Source organism: Larus michahellis, chromosome 12 (assembly GCF_964199755.1).
Source record: "Larus michahellis chromosome 12, bLarMic1.1, whole genome shotgun sequence".
In the NCBI taxonomy this organism is placed as follows: Eukaryota; Metazoa; Chordata; class Aves; order Charadriiformes; family Laridae; genus Larus; species Larus michahellis.
The window spans coordinates 11,243,465-11,266,852 of record NC_133907.1 but is presented as its reverse complement, the minus strand read 5'-3'; the positions used below and the strand labels follow the sequence as shown (position 1 = coordinate 11,266,852).

Here is a 23,388-nt window from a genome sequence, read left to right as displayed (position 1 = left end):
CTTAACCTTTGTCGTTTACTGCTTAATTGGAAAAGGTGCAGGGAATAAATCTGGGGACGCTGCAGAAAATGTCAATACTGCTTTTATTTGTTCCAGATACTGCTAACAATTAAATTAAGATAAATGGTTTTGCCAGGCAACACCCTCATAGAGGCAAATCCTCTCCCTTCTTGATTTGCAAAGATATCGAAGCACAAGATGTCAGGTAGGAGAGGAGGCACAGCCCCTATACCATGCTCCACGCTGGCCAGAGAAGGTTGCTATGGCTTGTAAAATGTTTTTGGTCTGCATGCAAGCAGGGCAGCTTTGTACATATTTATTTCCTTTCCAGTTGTGCCATTTCTGATCTACCTTTCTCTCCAAGGTGACGGGGTTAAAACACTCTATTTTTGTAACGTACTGACTAAGGGTAAAGTTTGACTAAAGGGTTTGAGCGATTTAGGAACCTACGTCCCATTTCTGATGGCATTTCTGGTACTTATGCCAGTGTCTTACCCTGTTTCAGTCTTGACTGGCCACGGTAGTTTGTGAGCTTGCCTTTTTGGCAAAAGAGTTTCCTCCCCTTCTGTTCGAGGGAAGCTTCTGGCAAAGAGAGACTGGAGGGCAAAAAGGCTGGATAAACCTTTCTCCAGAATAATGAGAGATGGTTTGTGAGATGCGGGAGTTGCTGTGCATCTCTGTCTGGAAGAGGAAGGAGGAACGAAGGATTCTCATCATCTATTCCTGTCGTCTTGTTTTCCAGAGTTTCTCCTTTTTTTATTTTAAATAAGAATATCCATGTGTTACAGCTGTAAAAGCAATAAGGAATACTAGAAAACCAGTCACTCATAGAAAGCCATCAGTGGAAAGCTGTGCATGTGGTGCAGCAGCTGAACTTGCCCTGTGCCAGCTGAACGTCTCTGGTACAGTGCTCTGGTACTGCCCATCTTCCGTGGTGCTGCCTTTCCTGGTTTTTGGTTCCTTCTGCTTTATGTCATTAGCTCTGAATCAGGAGATGGCTGATAGAAAGCAGGAAGCACCTTGGGTTGCTCTAAAGCCTTGCTCTATCCCAAACCTCCAGTTTGTTTCCAGATGTGGATGGACAGTCTTCTAAGTATGAATGTCTCCAGGCGTGTCTCATTAGATCAGGGAAATAAGAGATTTTTATTTTAAAACAGATGTTGCATAGTGGGGCAACGGGGCATTTTTAATTTGTTTCCTACATTTATGTCATTTACTGCTTTGACTCTGGTTGCCTCCAAGGCTCTCATAAGGACTAACCTAAAAGGTGCGGAAAGATGCGTGTTCTGAGAGAGCACACATGAAGGAGGGATGGGCATTGATGGATGTAGATGACTAAAAGATTTTTTGTGGAGGTGAATGCAAGACAAATTAAATGGGCCATCAGGTCTGCCCACAAGGCTATGGGATGCTCTCTGAAAGGTACTTAGAAACAGCATCAGAGGATTCAGCAAGCTGTAGAAGGCTTGTAGAAGGTGTGTCGAAGGGGATGGTTCTGCAGTGGCTGGGGAAGTAGGTAAGACTGTTTCACGAGGCTTTGTTTTTATTGATGCCTACATTATTACTCTTGCCTGAAGGTTTGGATTTTGAAAGCACATTAAAAATGTTTTACGTTTGTGTAACTTCCTGATTTATACAATGTGCTTCATGCATTGCTCTAGGCACACAAACAATACACACTGTAGTTAATGTTAACCCAGAACATGCATATTCTGTCCTCTTAGCCCATGGGGACACACATACACATGCTGCACCATGTGTGGGGACAGCAGCTGCTACAGAGCCCTGGGGCCAACACATTTACCCAGTTGGAAACCTCATGATACCAGAGGAAAAGGGACTTTATAGCTGTATTTATAGGAGAGTTTTTGTCTCTGCATTTCAGTGTAGGTATAATTTGAGAAGCAGGATAGGAAGCATTTCTGATATCCTACTGATTTTTTTTTTTTTTTTTTAAAGTGCCTGTTCACGCCAAGATCTAAAGAAAAGTGTTTTAGGTCAAGCAGCTTGCTACACAAATAACAACATTCCATGTATTTTAGACAGGTTCTTACGGATATCTTCATGTTTCCAAAGTAGTTGGGAAGGACTTGTTTTCTTTAATATTTGGGCATCCTGAGTTCTCTAGACCCAGTAGCTGAGTCAGTTCTTCTCCAGGTGTGGTACTCAAAACACTGTAGGGTTTCTGAGAGCGCCATGGGTCAGAGGCTTGTTGTCTGAATCGGGTTAATGGACGGGCATCTTTAAATGATTTAGATAATTCTGCTTTGTTCAGAAAACTTGTGGCAGATGTGTTTCAGGATGAGTGCTGTATGTGGGATGAAATCTGGAGCCTCCTAACACTAGCTAAAGCAATTAATAGTAATGGTATTCATTACATGTTCATTACATAAGATGGTTTGTTCTGGGAAACAGGCTGCTGGAGATGGAGGATGAAAATAGCAGCTGTTAATTTCAGAGGGCTGAGCCTCTGAAGACTGCACCCAGGAGGAACCAGAACCTACTTAATTCCCTTTGCGCTGTGGCCGAGGGCGTGTACGAAGGGGAATAGTCTTCTCCAGGGTTTTCCACTGCTGGTGCCTTTCCAGGTGCCACCAGGGAACGTTTTGGCTGTGCCCAGCTATTCCCCTATGGCCCATCTGGGACGGCTTCTGCTTTCATGACACCTCTGGTGTTCCCTGGCCTTTTCCTCCCCTCTGCTCCCTTGAGCTCGCCAGGAGCTGTGGCTCTTTGCTGCTCCACACCATCTGAGGCAGCAACATGGGATTTGAGAAACGTTTCGAGGCACGGTCAGGCCATACATCTCCGCTCTGCCCATGACTACTGCTTCTGTGTTCCCGAACTGGGTAGCTCCCTGTACAGCCAGCTTGTGTGCCTGCACACACCTGCGCTCGATGCATAATTAATTGGTACAAACGGTTGCAGTAGGTAGGGTGGTATGTATGTTTTGAGTTTCTGCTGAGCCCTGGCTTGCTGGAGCACTGGGTTTATTCCAAAGATGACTGGGGGCTGCTGATGAAGCAGGGCTGAGTAATGAAACGCTGCGTGAGTGCAAAATACTGCCTGGCTGCCAGATGCCAGGCTGATCTTCTGAAAGACCTTCTCTGCTTCTCCTTGACTCTGTTGTGTCAAAAGGCTCTGGGAACAATAGCTGACTGTCTTTTCTCCCCTTTTGTTCCTAGATGGGGATGGTCGGAGACTGAAAGGAGCCATCCAAAGGAGCACAGAAACTGGGCTGGCTGTCGAAATGCCCAGCCGGACCGTCCGTCAAGCCAGCCATGAGTCCATTGAGGACAGCATGAACAGCTATGGGTCAGAGGGAAAGTAAGTCATTGAAAGGGAGCTGGGTAATCACTTGTGGGATGCACTGTTCTTCTTATACCTATTAATTTTCCTCCAGCATGATAGATGCTGTGTTTGTCTCACTTGTCTATACTGCAGGTGTACTGCCCATTCAATTAGAGAAGAACGGATCTCTCTGCCTGCATAGCTGGCACATACTGTAGCTGTTTATATACTTTTTTAGTGTCCTCATTATTCTGAGCTGAAGCATATACCCATTACTTTTAACCGCTTTGCCTTTAGAAGAATAATTCAGGGTGAGTAGCTGAGGCTCATTACTGGTAATAAATTATAAGCCAGTAGTCTTTAATGTTGCACAATCGCTGTCCATCTTCCCTATTTCAAGATAGCTTTTTGGTTGGGGGGGGGATAGTGCTGAGGTGTCAAAAAGGATGCAAGTAGCAAAACAGTCATTCTTATATCAAAATACATATTTAGAAGCTTGTGTGTACTTTTGGTAACAAGCTTTCTTTCATTTCATCTGAGTTACAGTGTCCTAAAAGAATGTATTGTAGACATGTTTTTTGACCCCAAGAAAAGTTATAACACGCTTTGCTGCGCTTAGGCTTTATACCAGAATGCAAAGCAGGGGATCCTTAGCCTAGAACTTTGGGGGCTGATTTGTCTCCAAATCTCATTTTTGTATTTCCATTATTTGAAGACATATATGGAGATTATCATTTTATTAAGATGACCATTCATGGGAATCTTTGGAGGCAAAAAACCCCCAGTATTTAAAAAAGGGGGCAATATATACTGTCAGATTGCGTGCCTCTAGGTAGGAGGCCAAAATGTTTGTATACCTAAAACGTGCTCTGTTTAAGCCAAGTGCCACACTTGGCATTGCTCCGTGCACTCTCTAGTCGTACGTGGTATTCCAAGTACACTCTACTGCTAAAATGCCGTGATAGTCCAAAGGCGCTCTCAATTAATGTGATTCTGGTATTAAATAAGTAACAGGCTGTAAATTAAGAGAGACTTTCTTTAGCTTTAGAAGTAGGCTAATCCTGGAAAGGCATCATGGATCTGTGCTGAAGGTTGGAAATAGTAATGAGGCACAGGCTGCGATAGCAATCTTGTCACTCCAAAGCTGTGATGTACTTTATCTCTTCTGTGAGCTGCTGTCTCTGGGGAAATATTCCTGCTACACAAGCACAGTCCTGTGGCTTGGAGTTCTGCCTCCGCTACGAGATGCAGAGGATTAGTGATTAAGTTCAATCCCTTGGCAATGTGGGGCAAGAATCTGCTTTCGTGCAGAGTAGAATTCTTTCCTTTTTATATTTACATAGCTTACTCTCCTGGGAAGGGGTATAATTCTCTGAAAGGTCTGTGTCCTATCATTGCATATGCTGGCGGCTTTGATTGCGCTTTCCTGGAGAGAGAATATTTCTGCCAACAAACTATTGCACCCATACAAGTGCTGTTTTACCCTGAAGGCAGGCGGCATGTAGCTATCAGCTCAACAAAGAAAGCAAAATATTGTCTTACAATCCAAATGTCTTTATTAGAACAAGTCTAACGTTTGGTATTCCAACCTCGAACACTGCCAGGACATCCTCGCCAGCCCCTCTGCCAGGGGTGGGATGGGTTCTCCTCTTACTTCTCTGAAAAGTGTGATTAAGTGGTTCCTGGATGCATTGTTCCTAGGTGGGATAATTGATCTCCTCTGGAAAGCCGGTGGGAATTGCAGCTGGCTGTCTGAGCTGGAAGTGATAAGCAAACGTGGCTGAGAGTACAAAGAACTAAGAGGGCTCTGTTCTCTTGAAACATGGTAGGAGGGCAGTTTCTTTGCTTTCCTTTACTGCAATAAAGAAAGGAATTGTATGGGGAATAGCTTTGAGGAACAGAAATGTATTCTCCTAAATCAGATTTTTCTTGACCTCTCTCGTTTGCTGGAGCTGTGTTCCCAGGGAGGCAAAATGAAGATTCATATGACTGTGTTAGCTGAGGCAAGTTTATTTTCTTTCTAATGATGGGTTTCTGACTGATGCAGATGCTCCTAGGTCAGAGAGAGTTTTCACCAGTGACTGTCAAAAAACCAATTTTCAGCAAGATGAGGTTGCCCTAGTTCTTCCTATCCATGCATCTCTTCATTATGTTCACACAGGAAAGAGAATGGATTCAAAACCTCATCTTCCAAGAGGGTTTGTTTCCCAAGTTCCATATGTTTTTATAATCCTTTTCAATTCAAGGACTAAAAGGACAACTTCCAAAAGTGGCACACTGAAATGGCAAAAGATTTAGTGAAACTTTGCTGCAGAAGGTTTTAAAATACCTGCTGTCAGTCGTACGAACGTGCTTTCAAAGTGATGCTGACGGACTGCTTTCATGTTTGTTGTGGCAAGCTGGCTACAGCCAGCTACAGCTGCTCAGTGCCACTGCAAAGCGTCCCAGTTGAAGAATTTTCTGTACTGCATGAATTTGAGCAATGCTGCTTTTCCTGTGAATACCAGAGTGCATGAAATCCGGGGTGGTTTTTTTTATGGATAGGCTTATTATGGAGGGAAATACTTCTCAGGTATGCTAGACCCTTCTTCAAGAAAATACTCCCTTTAGGGTTTTACCTGAAGACAAAGTATACTGAAGATTAGCTGGTCTAAGGGATGTATCTCCTGGAATTTAAGCTCGTGTGCATGCCAGTAAGTGCTAACAATGTCAACACACTGCTCCGTTTAATTTTTTGCCGCACAAAAAGTCCCCCAGCTATATTACCCAGCTTTTATACTGCACAGTGGTTGTGCACCAGTGTAGGAAATTAATATAATAAAACTCAATGTGAGACCTTATAGAAGGGAAAGGTGATATTTATTCTAAACGAAACTGTTTTCAGTCATTCACACTTCTAGGTTTCGCTCACTCACGCTCTCACCGCCCCGTGCAGGCACCAAGCCTGGTACATCCAGGTGCTGTAGCCGGGGACCAGGGACACCATCTGTCACGCCTTCGCTGTGTCTTCTGAGTTGTTCTTCACAACGTGCTGGCTCTTGGACTATTTCTTACACTTTCTAGGACTTAACCGGTTATTATGGGGTGATGTTTCACCTCGGGGTCTTGCTTTTTTCAGTTTCCATAGATCTTAAGCCGTGCTGCTACCTTTTTGCTTCCTTGTCTGGGGGATCTTTACGGCGATAGCCTGCCTTCAGACAGGGTATGGAAGCGATGTGCTCTCTAACTTTGATGTCCTCCTCCTGTTGTTGGAGGACAGGTCTGCTGATGACAGGTTGGTTGTGCTTTTGTACACACAGATGTTTCCTTTCATAATGAATCCAGTCCAATTTTAGTACTGGTTGCAAATCTCTGCAGCAGTGAGTGTCTTCTTCTATGTATGTACTTAAAAATCTGCATAAGAGGACAGTTACCCACTGTAGCAAGTGCCTACCAGGTAGTCTCAGGACACCGCATTTACTGCAGGGATAAGTTCCAAATACAGGAACAACTCACAAACCAACCCCTGAGATTCAACAGAGATCTCCAGCTCCATCCTGGCTCTTGCACAACCTACATCTTGTTTTGGCTGGGTTTTGCTGCAGCTGCACGAGACCATGTACAACATTCAGAAAGCACTAGATTTTGGACTTAGGTGTAACTTATTCCTGCCAACCACTTTTCTTTCTGAAAATGGAGCAGAAAGACAAAAATGAACCTGGAACAAAGGACTGCTAGCTGCCATAGTCCCTAATAAGTGGTACTCATCGGCTTTTTTATTCTTGCTGGCTACTGCTGAGATGATTAAGTTATGGAGAGCTAAGGTGATTTTTACCTTAGAAAAGCACAGCAGGTGATGACTAGCAAAGACTTAGAGGATTGTTCTTGTACTGTCTGAGATGAGTCTGCCTGTCCAGCAAGGAAGCATCTTGTCATTAGCTGTATCATCTCTCTCCCCGTCGTGCAGGCAGCACCAGCCTGAGCCCTGCCTGAAGCCACCGTTGTGACGAGGGCTGGAGGCAGAATGCAGCCTGGCACTGGGCATCTCATGCCTCTCAGCTTTGTTCTGTCTCATGCTGTTTCTGCAGGCTACGGCTTGTACCAGTCCTCCCATCTGTGCATCCAGGGCTGGACCAGTACCGGGACTTAGGCTGGGAGAGCTACCTGCCCATCTCTGCTTCACAATGGAGCAGTAACTTAAAGGAACCTAGAGAAAATGCTGGCCTGGCTTGTCACCACATGGCCGTGTGAAAATTTGCTTTCCTTCACCAAAAATTATCCATCGTCATTTGAGAATTACCAAAAGACTTGATTCCTAAACACACCATTCAGGAGATTCATGTCATAGCTATTCACTGAATGTCTCTCTTTTGTCATCCAAAACCAGGGGACTTCTAGATTCTTTTATAGCAAATTATCTTTTGGGGTCTCCTTTTATCCAAGTCCTTTTAAGAAAATGGAATGAAATGTGTTGTTGATAAAGTTCAGGCTATGAGAAATCAAGACCTTTCGAGATGGAAACCGGGAAAGGCATGGAGATTGTTTCTGCAATATGCCAAGAAATTAGTCAGCCTGTTCAGCAACGGCACATCCTTTTGTGGTGTTAAGCTTGACCAGCAAGGCTCAGAGAGGATGCAACCTTAAGAGCTGTAGTTACAGCAGTAAGTACAGTGAATCCCATCTTCAGGAACCTCTTGGGAACAGGCAAAATTGCTCTCTGAAGACAGGTAGCTATCTTTTATTCGGTGCGTCTGAGATGACTTGTGATTGCTAAAAATGGAGCTAGCCTGGTAAGGGAATGGGGGAGATCTTTGTACATAATTCACTGTATAGTTTTTATAGCTCTGTTTAGGTGGCAGAATTCATACAGCAGAAGGAATCGGATACACAAGCGGAGTGTGGGGTGTTACAGCACATAAGACGGCACGTCACGGTGCTAAAAATGTTAGAGAAAGTGGAGTGGCCAGGAGAGAAGAGGAGCTTGTTGAGAGGCAGAGACGGGGACATTGCCTGGCGGAGCAGAGGTGTGCGGTTGGTGGGGTTGGGTTGGGTTTGGGTCCCGCAGGGATAATTACTCGTAGAAAACCCTTCCAGAAAAGGCTCCTGCAGCATTCACATTGACTCTGACTGGGTAAGGGGCTGTGTGCCCAATCCCCTGACAACATAGTCAGATGCATATTGCATTAATAATTCCTCATGTGCACCATAAATATTTTAAGATAGGGGCAGTGGACGTTAAATTAACCAGTTCTGCCTTCCTCCTTAGCTGATAGATACCTACATGGCTTCTGCCTGTAAGATGCGATTTAAAAGACCTTAACATGCAATATGGATGAGTGTGATTGTTATACAGTACATTACTGCTCCCTGAAATTGGACTTCTGATGACTTTTTTTTTTTTTATTCTCAAATAAAATAACTATCAAATATGTTATCCGTCTCGAAGGAGACTTCCCCCCCTTCCTGCTTGTGGATGAAGGAAGTATGTGTTGCTGTCCCTGGTTTTTAAAAACAGCTGGAGAACTTAGGTATGCATTAGATGTAACGTATAGTAAATTTGTTAGTTCAGCTGTGCAAGTCAAACCATTCAGTTGAATGGCTGTATTTAGGCGACTTGCTTATTAATTGCAATTTTGTGCACTAAGATGATAAAAAAAAAGTCTTTTAGAAAATATTTATGAGAACAGAACAATAATTTCTGAACCGTAGATGCAATCACATCCCATGGACCTACTAGACACAGTGGAGCACCTCTTCAAGAGTGTATTGCTATTAAACGCTTGATGGCAAATAGGCGGTTTTGTGGATAGTGTGAATAAAATCGTGAAAAGCCCAAGACAAAATGTTATCTTCTGAAAATAGCTGTTCTCTGGGTGTGCCAGGGGTGGGTGTGTTGAAGCTATCTGCCAGCACCACTACCCCACAGCAGCGGAGCAGTGCAGCTCTGCAAAAGTCAAGATGTGCAAGTGTAATAGAGAGGCAGTAATTGGGGATTTGGTCCAACGGGGACACACACAGAATCCTCTCAGAATACCCCTCTTCTTGGCAGAGCTCCTCAACAAAAGGGTGTCACACCCAGCCTGTGAAGGGAGCAGGAGATGAACACCTTGCTCTGCATTTCTTCTGCTCAGACAGAGCCAATGTGTGGCCATTATTATGAGTTAGCACAGTCAACACCAGTCCCAAAGTCTTGTAAGACAGAATTAAAAAGTACTGTATCAAGGGCAAGAGAAAGGAAATATGCTGGTCTGTGCTTTGAGCTGATAGCTCATGAATGGTGTTGAGGACTGATGTGCAAAGAGGAAGGACTGGAAGAAGGTTTGGAAGGAAAATGCAAAGCACAGGAATAAATTCTCTAGGGAGGGATTTTAAGAACAGGTTAGACAAGCAGCTGTCATGAATGATGTAAATAAAGCTGCTCTGGCCTTGGGACCTGGGTGTGGAGTGGGTGACCCGTGAAGATGCCTTCTTACCATATTTCCTGCGAGTTTTGCAAGGTTTTGACAAGCTGATTCTGCAGACGCTTGCAGCAGCATAATGGTATGTACCTGGCATACAGAGTCCCAGAAGCAATTTAAAAATAGATTTAGAAAAGAGGTCAGACAAACTCCGCACGGACAGGAAAAGAAATTAATGATACGTTTTCCCTAAATGTGTCTGCGCTGTTACATGCTCTGCATGCTAATGCGCAGCCAGTGACGGGTGGGGGTGTGGAAGAGGCTGAGCAGAGCCACGTATGCAGTATGAGAGGCATCAGCACAGGGGCTCTGAATTTTCTTTATGCCATTTTATATGGAAATCAGCATTTTCCATCTAGGCATTCAAATCCTGATCAGTTTATAAGTCAGCTTTGAAAAGCTAGTTCTCCATCTGAATATATCTGAAGAAAAGTGACCTTGCCTTGAAGGAACCAACTTCTCGATGCTTTACACGTGGAGAGGGAGGACACAGAGCTTTGCAATGGGTAGGTCAGGAAATGTTGCTACCTTGAGAGAACAGAGGAGCAAGCAGCTGGCAAAGAGCCTCTAAGCCACTCTTAAATTACGCTACAGAGGACAGATTTCACATGCCCTGACCTACAGCGCGCAATGCAGGAGCACAGTCGTCAGAGGCTGCTGCACAGATTTGCTAAATAATCAGGATCATGAATGTTGTGTTTAAAAAGAACAACATCTAGGCAGTCTCAGCCCCAGTTTGAAGTTTGAGCACACGGTTTTATTCTGCATATAAACGTGTCACAAAAGAAGTTATTTTTTATTTTTTTTTTTATTCAGTCACCTTTTTCTTATCGTGGGAATGGTGATGAGGTACACGCTTTGCGTGGGGATGCGTGCGGGCAGTGCCTGGGCTGCGGGCGCTGCTGGCCCTGTCGCCTGGCGTCTGCGGGGTCTTGTCTCCCTCTCGCGGGTGTCCGGACGACTGCAAGGGGAGCCGTTGTCCCCTGCTGTCCCATGGGGTGTCCCTGCTGCCGTGCCTCCACGCTAGCTGGCTGCTGTGCCAGGGACAGCTTGGGCTTAGAAATGGCTGTTTTATCCGTGTGTCTGAAATGGGTTTTGCAGTCTGTACTGAGCCTTGAGGTGGAACTGGTACCTGTGCAAACAAAATTAATGTTCGTGCAGGTTTCTGCTGATGCTGCTTCACATTTAAAGGGCTTGGAGACCCCAGGATCAGGAGTCTTCAGGGTGTCATTCTGCTCCTGCCCCTGCTCTGCTTCCTTACCTACAGGGTAGAGCCGTGTTCTGCAGGTCCTCCAGCAAAATGCCCTTCATTTGTCCTTGACACCCCAGAGGTGTCACTGACCTCCCTGTACTCTCTCTGTGCCTTCAGGTCAATAACAGTGTCACGTTCAACTTAAAACCAATTCCACAGCAAACCCCATAATCTTTAACTTCATTAAAATCATTCTCATTCAGCTGTCGCAAAGCAGAGCCCATGAATCATGATTAGTGCAAGCAGAGGGCCAGAGAAGAGATAATTAATTTCGCTTTCCTGTTCAAAAGGCTGCGCTGCCCTTGCTCAGTGGAGGATTTGTGCCCTTTAGACAAAAGGCTGACAAGTGTCACTTGTTAATCTTCTCTGTGTGCGGCTGTTTGTCAGCACGAGATGGTCCTGCTGCAGCCGCGGTCCCCAGGGCACTGCTGGTTATGACAGTTGCTATTTGCAAATCAGCTGCAAAAGGCTTCCACTTTATTCCTCCGGCTATTTTTAGCACTTCTTTTTAGACTGCAATAAAAAAAAAAGACATTTCGTATTGGTGATAACCAGGTTGTAGCGATTTTTCCCCGTAAGTGAGAGGTATGTTTGGTGATGGGAGAGGAAGGGCTTTCCAGGGTTGCACCAGTGCCTGTGAAACCCATCTGCTGGCTGTCACCCAAGGTGGAGCCACCACTGTCACCTGCGGCGGATCACTTCGGGAGCGCATCTGGCATGTGGTGGTTCAGCTGGAGAGCCGGTTGCTGAATCAAGGGCAGGTTGAGAAACAGCTTAGTTTCTTCAGAGGTCAGGCTGGAAAAGTCTGCTGAGCGTGCAGCATGTGGCAGGGTGGCTGGGGAGGGCTCTTGGGAGCAGCAGGGCTGTGTTTAAAGACCTGAAAGAAGTCATGGTGGTCCCTGGAGCTCTTTGCCTCCCTGCTTCAGCTGCAGGAAAAACAGGCGAGTGAATGGGGAAGGTCTGTCCCACCAGTCTCAGAATCACACCGTGCGTGGCCCCTTCACCTCAGCATCCCAGCTTCTCTCCGAGCACTGGACAGACAGAGCTCACTGAGCTGGATTTGAGCATCCTAAATTTAGCCAATGCAGCTAAATGGTTCCTGCTGTTTTTAATTCACGTTCATACTAAATTTCTGCAGTTTTATTTTCCCCTTCCCTCTCCTCTCAAGGGAGAAGCAATGGCTTTCTTGGAGGTAGGTTATGATTTTTCCAGACAGAAATTGTTTCCATTCCAGGGTTATTGGCAATACACAAATATATGTCCAGGAATCGGTCAAAGCCAAGGAGCCTGATTTAGAGCTGCTGCTTCTAATGTCTAATGAAGCAGCACTGCAAAAGGTCAGCCTCTGTGCAAATTAGCAGCCAGTCCCGCCAGCTAACAGCATAATCTATTAAAGAATTTATTCCCAACATCTTCCCTTCCCGGTCAAATGTAACAAGAATGGGGAACATTACTGTCTAACCTAATATTGAGTTTCATATAGTGCTAGTAAACCTATTAACTGAGGCTGTTACCCGAACTGCCGGAGTCTTGACCTTGGCCTGTGTTTTTAAGTGGGCTCTTGCCTTTCCTCTCCAGATCCGCCTCGGTGCTAGAAAGCAGCAGCAGCTTCATTGGAGCAGCAGCTCCGCTGCTCCCCTTGGGAGGGTCCATGCTTGCGGCACAGCCCTGGTGTCCCTGCAGCAATGTCCTGCCCTCTCGCTGTAATTTGCACTGAGGAGCATTTAGCACTTTGAGGTCATCCTGAGCCCTCTGTCTTCTCAGTCTGTGTGGTGGTAACAGCATTTGCTTTGCTGTAAACACTGCCAGTTGCAATTGGTTCACCTTTAGCCCAACAGCTCTTGTTCTTGTGCTTTTTAACATGGTTCTTCATGCTCTGCTATTTTGCTCCGTATCACTGATGTAGGCTGTAGCATGAGCTGCTCCGTTACCAGATGCTTTTATTTTCTCCGGAGCTGCCCCAGCTGCTGGGCAGAGCCTTTGGGAGCAGTGTTGCCCAAAGGAGGGGTGAGCTGGTGTGTGACAGCACGAGTGGTTTCTCTCCATGCACGTATCAAGCACCGACAAATACTTGGCATCAGCCTTTGATGTGACTCTCTCCCAGCAGGTAAGGGGAAATGGTCTCCTGGGGCAGGTTTTGTGAATTATTTTGAGTATTCAGGGGCCAGAAGGGTGTCTCTTTGCTCTCCTGCAGCAAGTGGAGTTTCTGTGGGTGGTCTTCTCCCACTTTGTGTTCCCGCTGCAGTAACGCGGCTGGAGTTCACCCCAGAGAGGGATCTCTCTGAGACCTGGTTCTGGGTGTGCTGTGGGCTCTCGCAGTGCTAGGCTCCGCTCGGTCCTGGGTTTCCCCTCCGCTGTCCTGGTCCTCGGCATCTTGTTAATGAGCCCAAGCATCTGTTCTGAGCGCAGCAGTGAACATTTCCCTGAACGGCTGTGGGTTGTCTTGCCAGCTTGTTATTTACGTGCTCGTTCAGGTCACATACTCCCCAGGGTAGGAGTGAGACCCAGGCTTGGCCCATTTATCTTCCATGAGTTGAGGAGAATAAAGAAAACATTTACCTTCTGGCTGATAGTCCATTCATCTCCTGCTGAATCTTATGTCTTTCTTTGTCAGGTTTCCTTTTTCTTGAACTATTTTGGGTTCTCTAAGCACTAGTTTTCATTGATTTTATGACACTCAATGGGCAACTCAAAATTCCTGAGCCAGCAGGCTTGAAGACTCTCGCTGGTCCTCACGTGCACCAGGACTCACTTCTTCCCTCCTTGTGTGGGCAAATCATAAGCCTGATAAAGCCCGTCTGGCTCCGGGCTCCCCCTTCCCCTGCTTTCCCCATCTCATGTCCCTGTCCCTGCAGCTTTACCAGTCCTGGGGGTGTCTCTGTGCACAGTCTGTCCCCGGCAGCCTTGCTACACACCCAGCATCTCTGCCTTGGTCCTGCGCGCAGGACGTTGCTCCCGGAGGGGAGCAGATGCGGCTGGGTGATGGGGCAGGAGTTGCGGACCCACAGGGTACCCCACGCTACCTCTGCCTCCGAGATGGACGGTGACACTGGGGGTGCATCTGAGGAGTCGGTGATGCTGAAAAGTGAGAAAAATCCAAGCCTTCTCCATAATTAATGCCAATTATAAATCCTGCTGATTCTGTTGTATCTCAAAATACCACCTGGAGTGTTTGCGCAAACAGTGGATGCAGGGTGAAAAAACACCAAGCCAGGGAGAATCCACCTCGTGCAGAGCCCCTCCCAAGCCTGTCTTCCAGGATGCCAAGGCTCCCTCCGCCGTCATTTCACAAAGGTGACATTTGTAAAGAGCTCAAGGGCAGGTTTTTCCATGCTGAAGGCTCAGCCCCTCCCTGCGTAGCAGTGATAATCAGAGCTGGGTGAGCGCAGAGGGGAGGTGCAGTGCTCTGTGGAAAAGTCTGGCCGTTTAATTCGGTGTCCCCGTCACAGTGAGCTGAGCCACCCTGTGAACCTGTCATGAGGACATGTGCCAGTGACTCGTCCTCTCCAGTCCCGTGCATAGCAAGATGCTGAGGTGTGTGTGCTGGCTTCCTCGTTCCTCGTATGAATAAATAAATATTCCTGTGGGGCTGAGACCAGGTCTGCAAATAGCTAATGAGAGCTGAAATCCCAACCTGAAATTAATGCTCTTCTGGCTGAGAATAGGGTTTAAAAAAATTTCTTCTTTTTAAATGTCTTTTAAATGTAACTGGCTTGCAGGGGGGAATCAATGAATCTTTGTGGCTGACTCAGGCTGCGTGAGAGCCTGCGGTCCCCAGCCTGCCCTGCAGGCAGGGTTCCCTCTCCAGCTTCGCTTCTACCGAACATGCAGCCTCCTGGCGGCATCCTTTCTAAGAAATTAATTTGGGGCAGCAGGGAGCTGTGTCATGACATGGGTAATTGTTCTCTGCCAAGGACATTTGGAAAAGTGCAGGAGGTTCATAATTGTGCCTGACTTTGGTGTGCAGCAGCCTCCCCAGAGACGGAATGCAAAACCCAGTGTGGTGGCCTGGGTACCCTGGCACAAAACCCCTGACCTGTGTTTCAGCAGCTGTGTTTCGGTTTGGCAGATGCCACAGTCTGGCAGAGGGCCATGAAGATGATCCGAGGGCTGGAGCACCTCTCATGTGAAGACAGGCTGAGAGAGTTGGGGTTGTTCAGCCTGGAGAAGAGAAGGCTCCAGGGAGACCTTATAGCAGCCTTCCAGTCCCTGAAGGGGGCCTATAAGAAAGCTGGGGAGGGGCTGTTTGCAAGGGCACGTAGCGATAGGATGAAGGGCAATGGTTTTTAACCAGAGCAGGGCAGGTTTAGATTAGACATTAGGATGAAGTTCTTTACAATGAGGGTGGTGAGACACTGGCCCAGGTTGCCCAGGGAGGTCGTGGAGGCCCCATCCCTGGAGACATTTCTCCAAGGCCAGGCTTGATGAGGCTCTGAGCAACCTGGTCTAGTTAAAGATGTCCCTGCTCACTGCAGGGGGGTTGGGCTAGGTGTCCTTTAAGGGTCCCTTCCAACCCAACACATTCTATGATTCTGTGCCGGTAGGCCAAAAGTTGGTGTCGAATGGTGGCCTCGAGCTTCTTCCTTAACCATTTGCAGCAAGTGGGGCAGCAAGTTTTCCCACAGCCTGTGATGCAGCTGCATAAATTGGGTACAACTGGGTAAACCTTGATTTGTATCAGTCTACCACAGGTTTTGACCCTTTTGCGTTGCTTCACACATGTCCAGTGCAGTGACCAGCATCTGTAGCCATGCCATAGACCAGCCTCGCGTGCCTGGTGAATAGATTTGGGAGCTGTGTCCCCCTGGTTTGCTGCAATGACAGTGGTAGAGGCATTGCTGCTGTTTGAGGGTGTTGTCCCTTTAGTCTTGCACCCATGTTCAGGTCCTCTTCATGATCACTTCAGGCCTGGTCGTGGAAGCAGATATGAAAACCACACAGTGGATGTGATGGGTGCTTCTGGTGTTCAGCAGTAAGAAATGGGGTCTTTTGGTCAAGAAGGAGATGCATCGCTCTGTGCGTGTGTAAGAAACGAATAGGGAATTGAGCCCCAAGGGAACTGATGCCAGCACCCCTCATCTCACTTTTACCTCCTGCTCTAGAGGCATTATTTTCTCCCCAGAAAAGAAGACTGGGAAGGGACAGCTGCCAAGAGAGATCCTATAAGCTATGCTAGGAAGCTGCTTAGGTTATAATGTTATCTGGAAGAGGTGACAGGCTGCATATGAGTCTGAGATGGCAGAGATTTTCATTACAGACAATTAGTTATAGTTAAACAAGTATTAACCAGCTGGTGATTGCAACCATTACTGGTTTGTTGGGTTTTTTTGTACAAGGAAAGGGATTTTAAATGGATTCCATGTAACTAAACTGCCTAGAAATCAGGGAGTTTTGCGAGAGAAAAAGACTTCTGTAGATGTCATTCATTTCAATGATATATTAAATCTAGTTCTTTAGTTACTGGATTGCTTTAAAATGCAAATTAACCACTTGCCAAAATCAATTTCTCTTGCAGCTTGAATTTCAGTGGAGTCCATCTGGCATCTGCTGGGCAGTTTAGTGACTTCCTGGGGAGCATGGGCCCTGCACAATTTGTTGGGCGTCAGACCTTGGCCACCACCTCGATGGGTAAGGAACACAAAGATGTTAGGTAGCTTTAATTTAATCTTGAACAGACCGCTCCTACAAGCTACCTAATAACATGATAACATGTCCAACATCTGCTGCTCTACCACTCCTCCGCTCCGTTTCTCTGTTAAATCAAGTAAGCTTGGCTGAAAGGTTTTGCTGATCGCTGCCAATGTGGTGCTAGTAGGAGAGCACCAGCTTTATGCTTTCCTCCGTCAGGTCCAAAAGGCATAGACTAAGTAAAACACAGCTAAAATGCTGAAAATGCACCTCGTGCATCTTGGTGTTTTACTTGCTTTCTCAGGCCACTGAGCTCTGTAAAGGTTTTCTTACGGTCCACCATAATTGCATTTTCCAAAGCAGCCTGCAACTCTAGGTACTCCAGTTAGGGAGGGGGGAGAGGCTAGCTGCCACTGAAGAGCATGAGACTGAGTCACCAAAGCCATGTTAGAGGGCTGACATTAAGAGATTGCTTTTGAAAATGTGGGCTTGAATCACTGCAGAGCTGCTCCAGAGTAACGCAGGAGGAGATTAGGCACTCGGGGCCTACAGTTTGTTACAGCTTGTAGCAGGCGTGATATGAGGATTGGGGTTTTTTTAACATTTTAGTAGCCCACAGATATGTGGTTTTGAAAGTCTTCTGTCTATTTTGACATTTTGGTTTAGGGGATGTGGAAATTGGCTTGCAAGAGCGAAATGGGCAGCTAGAAGTGGATATCATTCAGGCTCGAGGACTGACACCAAAACCCGGCTCCAAAACACTGCCAGGTAGTATGCTTTGACCTCCTAAAGTAATTCATGGACCCCCAGCCTCCTGTGATGCTTGTGAATAGGAAAAAATTTAATTCCGCTTGGCTTCTACAGAAATAAGCAGTCTGTATGCGGTATTGAAAATAAGGCTGGTTGAGCAAATCTTTTCACTGCTGTAAATGCCTTCTTTAGAAATACCCGAGACATGGCACTCTGTCTTTTCTAAAGTGAGCATGAAGATTTTTTCATGTTTGACCATATTTATTTTTTCCAGCTGCTTACATCAAAGCTTACCTGCTAGAGAATGGCGTGTGCATTGCGAAAAAGAAGACAAAAGTGGCTCGCAAATCATTAGATCCTTTGTACAATCAGGTGTTACTGTTTGCTGAGAGCCCACAGGGCAAAGTATTACAGGTAAGATGAGCAAGTCTCAGGTCTGCCCATCTCTCTCTTCCACCTCTGCTGGAAGAGATTAAGTTTGGCAAGGGATGGGGGTAATTAACATAGATGAGAAAAAGCCAATGTTTTCACATTGAACTGAATGCACTTGATCTGAACATAATGAATGGAAAGGAAAACCTTTTTTTCATACCTGGCAGGGTGTCAAATAATCATCAGTTTGAGTAACATGAGTGCCTACCAGGAAAAGGAGGTTGATTTTTTTTTTTTTTTTTTTTTTTTCCCCCGCCCAGTTAGGAGATAGGTAGTACCTATAGATGCTAAACAGTCTTGCAGTGCAGGTTGTCTTCTGTGTTTTATTCGTATTCAGAGTCCTTTGTTTTGGCCATCTCCCAATCACATATCCTACCTTTTTCTACTTTCTTTACTGCCATGCATTTTCTGCCATGCTCGTTTTTTCAATTCTGCACCTATGTTTCCAGAGCACAGAGTGATTTGCATTGTTAATTCATACCTAAATCATTTCCATCCAATAAAGCCTGGCTAAAATCCACTGGTAATACTGATTTAATTAATCCGCAAGTTTCTGTTGCTTACCTCCACTGGTGTATGAATTGCCAGCTGAGCTGCTGGATCCTTCTCATTACTGAACTCTTCCTCTTTTATCTTGGTTAGAAGCATTTTCCCCTGTTGCAACAAGACTGCACATTTTTGACTGGAATGGGGTGGGACCTGGCTTGGTCTGCCCTTGCCTTGCATGGGTTTCCTTTCCTGCTGCCTTGCTGCCAGCAAAAGCACTTATTCCAAGAGAATAAAATGAGGAGCTTGGCTCTTTGCCAGCAGCCGTGCCACCAAACCAACCTTCTGCAGTGGCTTGCTCCATTTTGTGCTGACCTAGAGTGTTAATTTTTGGCTTATAATTGGCATTTGTTGTCTCTCCTACCTCATTTTACGGAAAATTGTAACGTTCTGGTTATTTGGAGCCTAGGGGAAAGAAGCTGTCAGGATTAGCCAGAGGTCACTAGTCACTATCATAACCCATCGTACTCATCCTCTCCTCTTCAGAACACGGACTCGCTCTGGAGTCAGTCGTCACCTTTGTCTTGAGCCACATAGGGCCACTTGGTCACGCGCAGACCTCCAGCATGCCTAAGCCCATGACCCTCACTACATCTGTTGTTCCACCCACTGGTCTCCATCGTGTCGTAAGTGTGATTCAGCTTTCCCTGCTCGTCTGCCAGCTCTCTTTCATTAGACCTTCCTCTGTGCCTGCAAGCCTTTCTCAGCAGTCTGTTCTGCTTCCCCTGCATGCCACTCCATGTGTGTCCCTTGTGTCACCGGTCCCGCTTGCCAGCACTCGGCTCCTGCCCTTCCTCCAGGTGAGTAGCCGTGCCTTGTCTCCCTCTGCCCTGTGTCATGAGCTCTGAGTGCAGAAGTTAAGACATGCACTTTTCCTCAAACTGTTGGCTCATGACCCAAGCTCTTGCCCACCTTTTTTTTTGTTGATGTATTTTTGCAGATCAGGAGTCCTTCCTGTTCCATTCCCACTGGCCACCTTTTGTTGTGTCCAAGGCTTGCTACTGTGCCAGGACCAGGTTTTACCTGCAGGTGTTGGAGCTGCAGGTCCAGGGATGCTTTGTGCATGCCCAGCAAGTAGAACAGCAGAATGGTGTCTCATCCACACGTACATTCACCTCTTTTCCATGGCCGGGGGGGGGGGGGGAAGTCTGATAACATTAGGATTTGTAAAACTGTGCTTAAAAGAAAAGGTAAAATCATCAGCCAGAGCTTCACGTCGCCTGTTGGTAGTGTAAATCTTTCTGCTCTTCCCGGGCTGTAGCAAAGCCCCAGGAAGTTGGATGAGTAGAAAGAAGGATTGATCAGATTTGTGCTTCCCAAGCAAGTGTGCAGGTTGGAGGATTAACTGTGCTCTCCCTCTTGTTCCTAAGGTGATAGTCTGGGGAAACTATGGACGCATGGAACGCAAGCACTTCATGGGAGTCGCCAGGGTCCTGCTGGAAGAACTGGATTTGTCAACTTTAGCAATCGGTTGGTACAAGCTCTTCCCAACCTCCTCGATGGTGGATCCCACTACAGGCCCGCTCCTGCGTCAGTCCTCACAGCTTTCCTTGGAGAGCACAGTGGGACCCTGCTGTGACAGGTCTTAGTGAGTGAGGAAGGGGGAACTGCTTTTGTTTTTTAAACATGCTGTCAAGGTTTTGTTTGCTGGAACTCTGACCTCAAGCGCAATGCATGTTCAGTCAGTTCTTGTGGAGCTGGAAGAGGAGGATAAACCAGTGACCTTAGACAGAAGACGAGGGGGAGGGCGCTCTGCCCTCTCCATCCGAGGAGGAGGTGCCGTGGGGCATGAGTCCTAGTTGTCAAATTAGACATACACCTCTTGTTTCACTTCTCTCGCTGTCATTCTTGGACCCTTGTTTCAGATCAGCATTAACCCTGGAAAGTTGCAGCATTTGAAAGCATTTGGGGGGAGTAAGGAAGGAATTTTTCTTGATGATGCGTCTTAGAAATTTCTAATACAGATTCTTTCATGAGAAAGTACCTGAAAAATTCAGAGGCCGATATCTGACCTAAAAAGAGCAGGAGCAGAAAGTGTAAGAGGAAGCCTTAGGCTCTTTCTTCTTGAAAGGAAGAAAAAGAAACCTGCAACTCTTTCTTTAGAAATCAGTTCCCTATCACTGAATCATGTTAACTGTAACAGTGGTGTTGCTGTGTTTTCAAACTGTGCCAAATTACCAGCAAGTGTCTTTACTGCATTACTTGTCTAACACTGCTGATGAAGCATACTTGGTGGGAGAATAAGTAGCGCCTACTTAGACCAGACAGTTTGAACAGAGTTCGAGTTTAGAAGGCTAATTAACTGCAATTTTGCTCTGAAAAAAACCCCACTAGAAGTGGGAGCTGAACATCAGACTTGCAGCTTGAGATATGTTTTGTATTGTCAGATACAACGTTCTGCAATTTCCTGACTCCCTTACTTGTTGCTGTGCATCCTTCAGTCACAGTGTCTTCTATCTCCTGCTTTTCTCCCGTCTCCTTTGTACTGGTACATATCTGCTGGAGATGCTGCCCTTCCTGTTGTGCTATGGACTGACCTGAAACAGGACTGTTTTATTCTGCCACGGGAGAGGAGATTGAGGTTTCTGGGGGTGCAGAAGAAAGAAACCTCAGTTTGTCATCTGACAAGAAGGTGCTGGGGAGCGCGTAACCTTCCTGGTGGAGAGAAGGGTGCTTTAGGCAGTCCCGGTAGTCCACAAACGTTGTCAAGCGTCCTGCAAGAGGAGATGCAATCCCTAAAGTATGGAGAGGTAGGGGGTGAGGAATCTGAAGACGCAGCGGTCACAGCATGTATATTTTGTTAATTAAAGTGCAACACTAATTGTAAACGAGTCGCGTAGATTAAGCCAGTAAAGCACATTCTCTGAGCTGCAGCGGCGGTTGTCAGCAGAGTTACGTGCTGGAGTAAGTGCGCTAGATCCTTCAGACAGTTAAAAACTTGTTATCCAAAACCACAGAGAATCTCCAAAGATTTTCTGTTGATAGACCTCTTTTGGCTAGGTTTTGTCTTCGTTCCTAATGAGGATTTGGTGACTGCTGTCTCAGAACAAGCTTTTGGAGATGTTTTACTTTGCGATTTAAAAGTGAAGGTCCCATGTCACGTTTAGGAATGAGCAGATTTGTGACCGGTCGTAGAGGCATACTGAACATTTATTTCTGCATGTGGACCTCAGCTTTGTTAGAATAAAAGCATGAGTGTTGAGTGGATGGTAAATGCAGTTGCTTTTGGTCCTAGCTTGTCTATGGCATTTTAAATTATTTTGAGATAAATTACGGGATAGATGCAAAAGTAATAGGCCTTAAAATAATCTCTGTAAAAAAAAAATATATAAAGGAGAGGGAAGGAGGATAAGGGACATAGAATGAATAGTTTTTTGAGTCTTCAGTGGCAAAAGCCTCAACATTTCAGATAAATCTCTTAATTTCCTTGATCAAATACGTCTCTGGCCTCTCACTAATTATTTTTTCTAAACGTATTAGACAATTTCTATATATTAGCTGAAGAAAGTTTGTTGCATGCTGGTCAAACTATGTTGTGGCTCTCTCTCTTATTTTTATTTTTTAAAAAAAGCACATTTACTGTAATTCAAGTCAGCATCTTTTCCTCTTGGTATGTAGTGAGTACTAGGCAATATTGTATAATATGTGTATGAACTAGAATAGATTAGGTAGATTTAGTGGTTTGTAGCACTGGATCTTTTAATAACTATGTCTTTCAAAGGACCGTGGGGAGCTCCAGGTACATCCCAGACCTGGCAGCTGAGTAACAGGGCTGTCTTAAGTTATGCTGAAAACTTTATGTTGGTAATTAGTTTGGACATTATCTGCCAGTAATAGCGAGTTAATCATGGTTTTCCTGTGTCCAGTAAGATGAATGCAACATTTTTGCAGTCTTTAATGGGGAGTAGGAGACTATATAGGCCAAAAATACTCACCCCAAAAACTTTGTTTAATGACTGTGTGTTGAAAAGCTCAGTTCCTGTACACCTGGGCAAATGTCTCTATATCCTACCCCCGCAAAAGCTCTGCAAGCTCGATGATGATCAGTTCAGTTACAATAGGACTACTTAACACAGAGGACTATCTTCCGTACGTTTTTAATCATGTTAAAAGGTCACTGTCAGGGTAAAAAAAACAAACCACGTTACAGTTCTACTTGTGTTATTTTTGTTAACATCTCAGATTCTGAAATTTGGAGGCAGTTTTAACAGTCTGCTCCGTCCTGTTTTCTTCTGCATTTTTTCCGTGGTTGATTGTAGTCCAGTGGTTCTTGCTTTTGTTTCTACTCACTTCCAAGTCCTGTTTCTCCCCAGTAAGCGAATGTTGCAAGCCCTGGCTGCCACACACAGCAAAATCAGGGGAACTGGCAAGTGCAGATGATCTTCCTTCAAAAAACAGAGTCACAGGAGCCCTGCTGAGGGCCCCCACGGGGCGCAGAGTGAGGCCGGGAGAGTTGCACAGTACCCTACCATCTAAATTCTTGCTTCACTCATGCCTGGGATTCCTGCACTGACCATGGTGTATTATAGTTAAAAAAGAAGTCTTCTAGTTATCCAACATTTTAAAGACTCCCAGTATAGCATCCAAGGCAAGTCGCAGGCTTGGAATAGTTTATTTTTATAAAGCCTAACCTTTGTCTTTTTTTTTCCCCCCAAATTTGACTTGCCAGTTTCTGTCCAAGGTGATGTGATATGACAGTTGGGATTGCCAGTGTGGTTGTGTAAAAAGGAGCAGTTTGCTAGTGATGAGCAGCTGAAAACGAAACTTTGGTCCCCTTTGCAAGTCCCGATTGAGTTTTTTCCTCTGTCTGAGTCTAGCTGTTATAGTCGGGGAGGGGGAGAAACGGGGGGAGCAGGAGACTTAAAAAAGAGACAGGCTCCATAGTATTTTTGTTCTGTGAGCAATGATGAGGGACGAGACTGAGGAGAGAGAAATAGCTGCCCAGCTCACGGTTGATTCCCTGTTCCTGGTGCGTGAAATTCTACATTTTAATAGTAATGGGAGGATTGCTTGCAAAAAAAATGGAGAGCTGATCCCTAAGTGTTACCTGCATTA

General features: G+C 45.8%; 1 protein-coding gene across 1 annotated transcript in view; it reads left to right on the top strand.

The window, feature by feature from the left end:
• The window catches only part of RIMS4 (regulating synaptic membrane exocytosis 4), a 53,689-nt gene extending 31,923 nt beyond the window's left edge, over positions 1-21,766 (top strand). Inside the window, exons 2-6 of the mRNA XM_074605065.1 lie at positions 3,183-3,324; positions 16,493-16,605; positions 17,272-17,373; positions 17,630-17,769; positions 19,704-21,766. Of these exons, the coding sequence (XP_074461166.1) occupies positions 3,183-3,324; positions 16,493-16,605; positions 17,272-17,373; positions 17,630-17,769; positions 19,704-19,922 (716 nt within the window). The 3' untranslated portion in view covers positions 19,923-21,766. The remainder of the gene's footprint in view (positions 1-3,182; positions 3,325-16,492; positions 16,606-17,271; positions 17,374-17,629; positions 17,770-19,703) is intronic.
• The last annotated feature ends 1,622 nt before the right edge of the window (positions 21,767-23,388 follow it).